This window comes from Piliocolobus tephrosceles, chromosome 14 (assembly GCF_002776525.5).
Source record: "Piliocolobus tephrosceles isolate RC106 chromosome 14, ASM277652v3, whole genome shotgun sequence".
Taxonomy (NCBI): Eukaryota; Metazoa; Chordata; class Mammalia; order Primates; family Cercopithecidae; genus Piliocolobus; species Piliocolobus tephrosceles.
In genome coordinates this window covers 41,036,522-41,047,821 of record NC_045447.1, presented here as the reverse complement: position 1 = coordinate 41,047,821, position 11,300 = coordinate 41,036,522, and the positions used below count along the sequence as shown (strand labels likewise).

The 11,300-nt window shown below is 46.6% G+C and overlaps 1 protein-coding gene across 5 annotated transcripts in view; it reads right to left on the bottom strand.

Annotated features, from left to right (window-relative positions):
* The window catches only part of TRIM14 (tripartite motif containing 14), a 53,462-nt gene that overhangs the window by 14,165 nt on the left and 27,997 nt on the right, over positions 1-11,300 (bottom strand). For all 5 annotated transcript variants that reach the window (XM_023202977.2, XM_023202975.2, XM_026456159.1 and 2 more), the window contains exons 5-6: positions 9,784-9,876; positions 3,505-4,069 (exon numbers count right to left, since the gene is read on the bottom strand). In XM_023202977.2, coding sequence (XP_023058745.1) covers positions 3,534-4,069; positions 9,784-9,876 — 629 coding nt within the window. In that variant the 3' untranslated portion in view covers positions 3,505-3,533. The remainder of the gene's footprint in view (positions 1-3,504; positions 4,070-9,783; positions 9,877-11,300) is intronic.

Genomic DNA, 11,300 nt, shown 5'->3' with positions numbered 1-11,300 from the left:
GAGTTGATGGGTGCAGCACACCAACATGGCACAAGTATACATATGTAACAAACCTGCACGTTATGCACATGTACCCTAGAACTTAAAGTATAATAATAAAAAAAAGAAGGTGGTATGTAAGCCAGGCATGCTGGTGTGAGCCTGTAGTCCCAACTACTTAGGAGGGTGAGGCAGGAGGATAGCTTGAGACCAGGAGTTCAAGCTATAATACTATCTTAGATGGGAACAGGTGGGAGTCAGGGTTTGTTTACACATAAGTGAGAACTTTAGTGAGTTATCTTCAGAAGCAGTGAATGCCCCATCCCTGGAGATAGTTAATCAGGGAGCAGCTGACTACTACCAGAAGGCTGCCTAAGGAATAGGCTATGAGTGAAGGCCCGTCCGGGTCTGGGTGCTAGGGACTTGAAGCAACATGAACTCCCAGTGAAGACCATGGTTAAAAGGGACACTATTCACATTTTATTAAACCAAATATTAGAAAATTGCTGTCATTTAAAAATATCAGCAAGCAATTTGCCGTATCAATAAAGAAATGTCTACAGATTCAAGTCTGAAAGAGAGTAAGTGATCAGTAACCCTTACCAACATGGAAACCAAGGAAGCTTCATTCCTGTGCTGAGAATATTCTAGTAGCTCCTGCTACTGCCACATGGCAGCTGGGAATACTAGTAGTCTCAGCACTCAGTACAGCGCAAGCTCCCTTGGGAATGCTGATAAATCCTGGCATGATACAGCACTATAGTTTTTTGTTTTTGTTTTTTTGAGACAGAGTCTTGCTCTGTTCCCCCAGGATGGAGTGCAGTGGCACATTCTCAGCTCACTGCAATCTCGGCTTCCTGGGTTCAAGCAATTCTCTTGCCTCAGCCTCCTGAGTAGCTGGGATTACAGGCACGCACCACCACACCCAGCTAATTTTTGTATAGGACTATAGTTTTTAAGGCAAGTTTATAACCTTTGGCTCATTTGAGCCTCACAGCACTGGTAGGTAGTGCCATTATCCCCATTTTATAGATGGCACCGAGAAGTAAAAAGTGACTAGCCCTGGTCACACAATTGATTATGGACTGAAACTGCTGCTTTCCGGCTATCATGGGCCTTGACACAGCTAGTTTGTGACCTTTAAGGTCTAGCTCTGTCTCTGCTACATGAATCCCAAACTTTTAAATCAAGTTCCCCTCTGGGCCATAAGGCCTCATCTTAGACCCTAAGGAAGGCAGTCCAAATGTAGACTCAAGTGTCATAGAATAACCAGGCACTAGGAAAGCATTATGGGCAGTAGCTCCATGAGAGGGGCCAGAGCACTAGGCACTGGCCGGAGACCAGCTGCATTCAACCTGAGCAGTAGGGCCTGGTGGCCATGAGCACAGACCTGGAACTCACAGCCTGGGCCCAGACCCCAGCTCCACCACCAGCTGTGCGACCTTGGGCAAGTGACTCTGGGTCTCCATTTTGCCATGTGTAGAATTGGGATAACTTTCTACCCCCTAGGGATGATGAAAGGATCAGGTAAGTTTAGTTGTAAAGCATTAGAACAGTGCATTATAAGCTAGTAAGAGCTGTTATTACTTGGCCCCTGCAGCTGTGGGTCTGGGAAGAGGTCTTGGTCATCAGGGATGGACAGAGATGTTGGGGTCAAGTGTATTCATCTTCACTCTTTCAGGAATGCCCTCTGCCTGTCACAATTCAGTTTGGGCCATCTCCTAGTAGAATTAATTTCCCCTTTTTCTCACGATTCCTGCAGCATAGTGCTTTAAAACTCTGTCCAGCCAGAGTTTTAAAGTCTTTGGTTAGAAGTTAAGGCGTTTGCAAGGTTCTGTCTGCCTGGTGTTCTGCTACATTGTCTTATATCAAAAGTGCCATTTTAAACTCAAAAACTATTGAAAATTGTCAGTTTTATATCGTTCAAACTAATGCACTGACAGTCTGTTTAAACTACGAGGATTCGGCGGCCTTGGCCTCCCACCAAGCACCTACGAAGATGCTTTAACAGAACATAACTTCAGAACCGTCTAGGGAATTGACAAAACAGGACGCAGAACCTTCTGAACAGAGACATAGGTCCTGGGAAGAGGCCTCCCCCTACCTGCTAGAGGAGCTGGCCTCCCTGTGAGAGCCTACCGTTCTCTATTTCTGTCACTTCATTCCAGACAGCTGGGCGCTCTGGGTTTCCTTGGCAATGTCTGGATCTAAGGGTGCTCTTCCCTTTTTGTCCCAGGACAGCTGGGAAACACCACCCCCTTTGGTTGCTTAGCAACTGTCACCTGCTGATTCCTTCCCAGCATCCCCTGAGAAATGAATAATCAGGTTGAAAGCTGGGCCTAAGGGCTGGGCCAGGGGACAGGTCAGATGCTTGCTGGGGGGCGGGTGGACGGGGCACACATCTGGCCCCCCCATATCACCACGGGGTAACTTTACACAACTGCTTTCTTTCAGGCCCTCAGAGACTCCCCAAATGTACAATGAGATCTGGCTGGGTGACCTGTGATTCAGTGATGGGAACTTGCTGGTTATTAATTCACTGCTTGGGAGGGAAGGGGCTTTCTGAACTTTTCAGGGTGGAGAGAGTATAGGACAAAGCTGCCCTTCCAAAGCCTCCAATTTAGTTGGAAAGATAGGGTCCCAGATTTGTGGCTCTGATAGTGAGATTCTTGTTCCTTGGTTAGACTTCCTGGCGCAGGTAAGCCTGGGGAAGACTGACACAGGTGAAAAAACTTTTCTGCATGTATGTGCTGGCAGCAAAGAGGTGTGGAGGTGGAGCTATGCGACATATTTCTGACTGGAGAGTCTCTAAGAAGAGTGGTAGGAGCGAGGTGAGGATAAGTAATTTTGGGCAGACTAAGAGGATAAGCCTTGAATGCTAAGGTGAGGCACTTGTATTTTTTGTTTGTTTTTTCATGGTAACTCCTGGAAGCCTCTTCATAGCTGAGAGGTTAAGTGAAGTTTTAGGAAGATCACTCTAGTTTTAGGGTGGAAGATGAGGACTGGGAGAGGGTTCAGACCAGGAACTGCTAAGAAGCTCTTGCAGCTGTTCTGGAGGGAGCTGTGATGTGGACAAGCTGAAATCGGTGGGGAGGAAGCGGTAGATTCAAGGGACCTCAAGAGACAGAAGAGTCAGGGCTGGATGACTCTCATTCATTCACAAACATTTACTGTGTGCCTACTATGTGCCAGGTTCCTGTGTTGTACGAGGGAGAAGGTTCCCAGGCTGTGGATGATGTATTCAGCATGCTGAGGGCTTACCTGTGGGGGTATCACTTTGAAGGAGCTGGATTAAAGTAGTGTAAGTGATGGTGGGGTGGGGGTGCGGAGGTCTGATGAGAAGGCAGCAGCTGACTTGTTTAGGGCCTGTTTGAAACTAGCCTAGGAGAGGAAACCTTCAAAGCACTGTAGGCGTGATTGGTCGGGGAGAGGTGGGGCAGGGAGTGGGCCCTAAGAAGCAGGCAGTAAGGGGAGCAACCACGCTCATCTAGGTAGATTAGGCGAGACTGGGCAGCTGCAGCGTACCTGGAGGCTGTTAACGCCGGTCCTGGCCCCTAGGGCAGCCGGGGGATGCTGATGGCCCCCTCCCAGAGCCGCAGAGCCGGGTAGAGCGGCTCCTGGAAGGTGGCGCGGAAGGTGTGCAGGTGGCTCATGCCGCCTGTCACGTCGTAGAAGGCGAGGACGCCGGCCTCGTAGTCCAGGAAGACGCCGAGCCGGTCGAGGTCGTCGCGGGGCCGCAGGCGGCTGCGCTGACCGTCGTGGAAGGCCCAGTACTCGAGGTCGTAGCGCTTGAGGCACCAGGACTGGCGGTTGCAGCCCAGGCGGGCGGCGGCCGAGGCCCCGCGACGCCGAAGGGAGGCGTAGGCCGCGCCCACCCACCAGCCGGCGCCCGCCTCCTGCACGTCTACCTCCCAGTAGTGGCGGCCGGCGGCGAAGCAGTCGCGAGCCAGCACCTGCCAGAGCGCGTCGAACCGCAGCGCGGGCACGGGCCCCAGGCTGCCTAGCAGGCCGCACCGCACAGTCAGGCGGTCTGCAGACAGGCGCAGGCGCGCGTGCATCGTGTCTGGATCCAGCGTGGGCGTGCGCGCGTCTGCAGGGGGCGAGATAAAGGACGCACCTGGTGGGCGGGGCCAGAACGGCGCCCCGCCCCCAGGATCCCGCCAAAGCACAAAATGCGAAGCGCGGAAATGGCCCAAGGAGGGAGTGAAAGACCCCTTTAAACCGCGACTGCCCCTGGGGCGCGGGTTTGGGGAGAGGGGAAGCAGAGATCACTCCACTGCACATGCCTTATACTGTCTGTATTTTGTGCCGTGAAATTTGTTGCCAATTAATACAAATTTAATTTAAAATAATCCTATCACTGTGAACATTAGGGTGTGTGTACTTCCTATCTTTCCCCTCCCCTTGCTGCTTTATAGGTTTTCTTTTTTTTTTGAAACGGAGTCTCGCCCTGTAGCCCAGGCTGGAGTGCAGTGGAGCGATTTCGGCTCACTGCAAGCCCCGCCTCCCAGGTTTAGGCCATTCTCCTGCCTCAGCCTCCCGAGTAGATGGGACTACAGGCGCCCGCCACCACGCCCAGCTAATTTTTATAGCTTTTCTTAATATTGGTGTCACACCATACATGCGTTAGGTAATCTGCTTTTTAAAATTGATTGATCTACTTGTGAGGCATTTTGACACATCAAATAACAGCCTTTCACAAGAGCATTTTAGTGGAGATTCTAAGATTTTGATGTTTGGACACATAACTTAGTCCTATATTTTTTGGAATATTTAGTCTGTTTAAAAACCTTTTGAAACTACTAATATAATTACATTTTTGTGTATCTGATTGCTTCTGTAGAATATATTCCTAAAACAGGAATTGCTGGGTCAATGGGTATGATTGTTTTTAAGGCCTTTGATACCTATTGCAAAACTATCCTCCCCAAAGTTTGTAGTGATTTAAACTCCCATTAACATTTCTCTTTGCATTACACCATGTATGTACACATGAAGTTTTTTTTTTTGGTCTGGATCACAGGGTATGTGTATGTTCAGCTTTCATAAACAATGCTAAACAGTTTTCCATGGACATTTGGATTGTTTCGGTGTTGCCTATTGTGACTAATGTTGCTGTAACTGTAAATGTGTAACAGAAAGAGACTGAGTTTTCTAAGAAAAAGAGCATTTTTCTTTCTTTCTTTCTTTCTTTTTTTTTTTTTGAGACGGAGTCTTGCTCTGTCGCCCAGGCTGGAGTGCAGTGCAGTGGCACGATCTCGGCTCACTGCCAGCTCCGCCTCCTGGGTTCACGCCGTTCTCCTGCCTCAGCCTCCTACATAGCTGGGACTACAGGCGCCCGCCACCATGCCGGGCTAATTTTTTGTATTTTTAGTAGAGATGGGGTTTCACCGTGTTAGCCAGGATGGTCTTACATCTCCTGACCTCGTGATCCCCCCATCTCGGCCTCCCAAAGTGCTGGGATTACAAGCGTGATCCAGCGTGCCCAGCCGAAATAGAGCATTTTTCTAAGAGAAAGAAAATGAGTTGTTTTTAAGATTTCCCCCCCTTTTCTCCCGTCTCCCACTTCCTACTTAGCTCTTTCTTTCTTTCTTTTTTTTTTTTTTTAAGACAGAGTTTCACTCTTGTTGCCCAGGCTGGAGTGCAGTGGTGGTATCTGGGCTCACTGTAACCTCCGCCTCCCGGGTTCAAGCGATTCTCCTGCCTCAGGCTCCCTAGTAGCTGGGATTATAGGCACCTGCCACCATGCCTGGCTAATTTTTGTATTTTTAGTAGAGACGGGATTTCATCATGTTGGCCATGTTGGTCTCGATCTCCTAACCTCAGGTGATCCGCCTGCCTCAGCTTCCCAAAGTGCTGGGATTACAGGCGTGAGCCACTGTGCCCTGCCTCTACTTAACTCTTTAGAAATGTAATTATAACCATTACCTTCCCTTCACCAGATACTCCCTACAGGGCAAACTTATCTACCTACTTAGAGGGTCCAGAACCAGAACTTTCTCCCACCAAGAGATTGCCTTAAGAGACAACAATTTACAACCTAAAGTATGCCTTCGACAGAACTCTTCCACCTGGACAGCATCTCAGGACAACAGCCACATTACAATCTAGTTCTGCCCTCAATGGCATCAGCTCAACCACCTGGTAGAAAAGGCACCAAAATGAGTCATGTAGACCCCCATCTGCTTGCTCCTCCCCTGCATGCCATTCATACAAAGTCCCCATTTAAAACTCTCTGCTTTCCGCTCTAAAAGCGAGGCAGTACCGTTAAGGGCAGGAGGAGCCTATAGTTCTTCCCCTAAGCTAAGCTTTGGAATAAAACCACTTTCTTTATACCAGACCTCGCTCTTGTTAATTGAACTCTGCAAAGTGTTGAGCGACTGAACCTGTGTTTCGGTCACATAACATTCTTGTGCAGGTCTTTTGATTTACGTATGTATGCATTTCTGTTGGATATATTGATACCCAAGGTGGGAGAAAATGCTGCTCATTATAACCATTTCTATTCGACAATGTTCTAAATGTAGTAGACAGTAACTCAAGGCACAAAAAAGAAGTGAAAGGCAAGAATAAAGATTGGGGAAGTGAAAGATTATTATTCATAGGTGACGTGCTTATTTACAGAAAATCCCAAATAATCTGTAGATAGCTTTGAAGTACTACGTGAACTTATAACAGCCACTCAATATGTCAGTATACAAAAATGGATAAATCACGTTGAGTGAAAGAAGCAAAACACAGAAGGGTATAGTCTGAATGATCTACTGAAAGTTCAAAAACAGGTAAAACTAACCTATAGTCCTAGAAGTCTGGAGAGTGGCTCCCCTTTGGGGATAGTAAACAGGAAGGCACATGAGGAAGACTTCTGGGGAGTGGAAATTTCCATTTCTTGATCTGAAGGTGGTTATGTTTCCTTTTTAAAAAATCATTGAGCTGCACATTTTTGATTTGTGCACTTTTCTTTATTCTTTTTCTTTCTTTCTTTTTTTAAGATGGAGTCTTGCTCTGTTGCCAGGCTGGAGTGCAGTAGTGCGATCTTGGCTCATTGCAACCTCTGCCTCCCGGGTTCAAGTGATTCTCCTGCCTCAGTCTCCTGAGTAGCTACGACTACAGGTGCATGCCACCATGCCCAGCTAATTTTTGTATTTTTAGTACAGACGGGGTTTCACCATGTTGGCCAGGATGGTCTTGATCTCAGGAGATCCACCCGCCTCAGCCTCCCGAAGTGCTGGGATTACAGGCGTGAGCCACCGTGCCTGGCGATTTGTGCACTGTTTTTTACGCATGTTATATTTCAACGAAAGTTTACTTGAAAAATTCATGTCCAGTGTAAAAAGAAAATAAAATTTCAGGACTTTCCTAATTTATTATGCCAAGGGGAAAAGTTAAGCCCTGGAAACTAAGTCACATAATGTGGCTGTTTTTCTTCTCTGGTGCGTGACCATTACTTCCTGACTTTTGTATGGAGATGTTATACATTAACCAGACTCCCTATTCTTCATTCATACCTACACTAAATGGCACTGGAGATAGAGACCCTTTAGATTGTTACCTGTTTTCAATAGGATGTTAACCCGTTAGGGTGTAATCAATAGTAGATAATCAAATCTTAAGTCAGTATGTTATTTATTTATTTATTTTTGAGACGGAGTCTCACTCTGTCACCCAGGCTGGAGTGCGGTGGTGTGATCTCCACTCACTGCAACCTCCACCTCCAGGTTCAAGCGATTCTCCTGCCTGAGCCTCCTGAGCAGGTGTGATTATAGGCGCCTGCCACCATGCCCAGCTAATTTTTGTATTTTTAGTAGAAACAGCGTTTCGCCATGTTGTGCAGGGTGGTCTCGAACTGCTGACATCAAGTGACCCACCTGCCTTGGGCTCCCAAAGTGCTGGGATTACAGGCGGGAGCCACCATGCCTGGCCTTTAAATCAGTATGTTAGCCTTTGTATGGAAAATGTAAATCTACTCAGTGCCTCCGTTTTGATATTCACTGTCCCCCTCCCAACACCAGGAGCACTGATCAGCATTCTTTGGTTTCCCTCTGTCTCCTGATGGTTACTTTGCACTTGAATAAACTCTGCTAACTGGATACTGAACCTTCTTTAGATTGAGTCTTCTTTAGGTTGACACCCAGTAATTCCACTTTGAGAAATTACTCCTAAAAAAAAATCTAAAAATGAGATATGGTGTGTTCATTCTCTCATTCATTAATTCAACAAATGTATACAAGAATGGACGTTTATTACAGCATTGTTTTAGAAATGAAAATGTAAACATCCAACATTATGAGATTGGCTAAATATGACACATCCATTCAATGCAATGGTCATGCAACCTCTAAAAATAATGATAAAAATAAAAAATTAGCTGGGCATGGTGGCACATGCTTATAGTCCCAGCTATGAGGGAGGCTGAGGTGGGAAAATCACTTGAGCCCAAGAGGTCGAGGCTGCAGCGAGCCATAACTGCACCACTGCACTCCAGAGTAAGACTCTGTCACACACACACACACACACACACACACACACACACACACACAGTGATAATATTAGCTGGGCACAGTGGCTTATGTCTGTAATCCCAAAATTTGAGAGGTTGAGGTGGGAGGATCACTTGAGCCCAGGAGCTCAAGACTAGCACGGGCAACATGGGAGACCTCCGTCTCTACAAAAAACTTAAAAGTTAGCCAGGCTTGGTGGCAAACATCTGTGTTCCCAGCTATGTGGGAGGCTGAGGTGGAAGGATCACTAGAGTTCCGGAGGTCGAGGCTGCAGGGAGCCATAGTTGTGCCACCGCACTCTAGCGGTGACAGAGTGAGACCCTGCCTCAAAAAACAAAGTTATGTATTTATTGATATAGAAAATTGTCACATCAGTGTAGGGTGGGAAATTTTAAAAATTGTTCAAGCTATACTGTTAATTAGAAAATTACAAAGAATATCTATAATACGGTCCCATTAAAAAACTCTGCACACATATCTGAAAGAATATATGTTAAAATATTAACAGCGTTCTTCGGGAGGGGCCATTGTTTTTACATATTTGTAATTGCTGATTTTCTACAATTAGCATGCATTACCTGTATATATATATATATTTTTTAATTGAGACAGGGTCTCACTCTGCCACCCAGGCTGGAATGCAGTAGCGTGCTCACCGCAACCTCCACCTCCAGGGCTCAAGTGATCCTCCCACCTCAGCCTCCTGAGTAGCTGGGACTACAGGAGCACATCGCCATGCCCAACTAATTTTTGTATTTTTTGTAGAGATAGAGTTTCCTCATGTTGCCCAGGCTGGTCTCAAACTTCTGGGCTCAAGCTGTCTGCCTGCCTTAGCCTCCCAAAGTGCTGGGATTACAGGTGTGAGCCACCAGGCCTGGCTCTACCTGTACAATTTTTAAGAGAATAAAAGTGTTCATAATATATTAGTAAATGAAAACAGATGACAAAACAGAATGTATAGTATGACACCATGTTTGTAAAATAAAAAGATATATTAAATATATCATTATATGCATATTATATGTGCTAAAGAAAGCTAAAAGGACAAATAATAACAGCAGTTCTTCACAGAAGAGGGATTATGAATAATTTTTTCTTTTCTTTTGTTTTCTCATTTTTCTACAATGAACATGTATTATTTTACTTGTCTTTAATAATAAACATTTTTAAAAAAAACAAATTATTAAAAAAAAACAAATTATAATGAGAAAAAAAGAGGGACCTCCATTTCCATGATCCTTCTCCACCCAGCATCCCACCATCTCCACCATCTCCACCCTATCCGCACTCCCCAGGGTCTTACGTTTTAGGAAGAGTGATCGTTCGGGTGAGGGGCTGGTTTTCAACAAGGTACCTGGCTTGGTGCTAGAAGGGTCCAAGAGCCGGCAGTTCATGCCTGTAAGGAATTGTTGAGAAATGAGCGCCTGGAGCTCTTGCAAGCAGACAAATAAGACATGCTAAAAATACCACACAACTGGAGATTCGCATAATCTCGCCCAAGAGCCACACAGATTTAAGGGATTTATGTAAATTCACAGGGACAGGAAAACCCCAGGATGACCAGGCTGGTGTGGGAGAGCCCTAAACAGGAGGAGGAGCTGAGGAGCAAACAACTACAGGATCCAGCACTCAAGGATGGGCGGTGACTCAGGGATTCTAGAGTTCTGGGGAGTTCTGCAAATTCCAGGGTAAAGATGGAAAACAAGAAAGTAGAGCTGAGTCCTCAGGAAGGTCTGAGTGCTCAGAAAGAAGGAAGGAGGGGAGGCTATCCCAACAAGCAGGCACAGCAGGGGCAACCAGGGCCCTTGGCACTTGCTGTGCCCTCTGCTTGGACAGCACCCCCTACACCCTTCCCCCCTTGTCCAGGTTGCCTCCTTCCCAGCTGTTGGGGCTGGAGCTCACTCAGCACCTCCCCAGAAGTGCCTTCCGCCCCCATCACTCCCAGCGCTCATCACAGGGGCCTGTAGAGAGCTGGGAAGCCCACCTGCAGGCTGTTTAAATAAGTTTTGCCTAAAGCTCCTCCTTACATCTTTTAAGTTTGGCCTGAAGATTTTTCTGTACATTGTGAACAACAACAAGTGGAGATGTAAACAGACCGTAGCCTGCACTTGTGCCAATTACCAAGTTTTGGCCAATCAGATGTAGCCAACTGTTCAAATTACGTTCAAATTAGGCGAACACCAAGCTGTAAACAATCCAGCTCTTTCTGTACCTCACTTCTGTTTTCTGTACGTCGCTTTCCTTTTTCTGTCCCTAAATCTTCCACCACATAGCTGTGCTGGAGTCTCTGAGCGCACTGTGGCTCAGAAGGCAGCCGGATTCATGAATTGTTCATTGCTCATTTAAACTCCTTTAAATTTAATTTGGCTGAAGTTGTTCTTTCATCAAGGCAAAAGCCTCTCCTCTCTCCCCAGAACTCTAGAATCATAGGTCCTACTGCCTAGGCGATACCACCACATGGGAAGTCCAACTTCTCAAATCTCACAGGTTCAAATATTTCATTCTCTCCAGTCCTAAATGCTCTTTCTCACTTCAGAAAATGACAGTTTCCTTCTGCGAGTTGCCCACGTCAAAATCCTTGGATTCTGATCTCTTTCCTCTCTCCCCTGTGACCCCACGTCCACTCCTGTTGTCTCCATTGTCTCCATTGCTGCTCCTTCGATATGGCCAGCTCACTCCCGTCACGCCTCAGGACCTCCACCCTTGCTTTTCCCTCTGTCTAGAATGCCTCCCCCACATGTAACAGCAGCAGCAATCACAATCGCCAAGACGTACATGGTGCTTATTACACCTGAGCGCTCTATGTGTAAGAGCTCATTT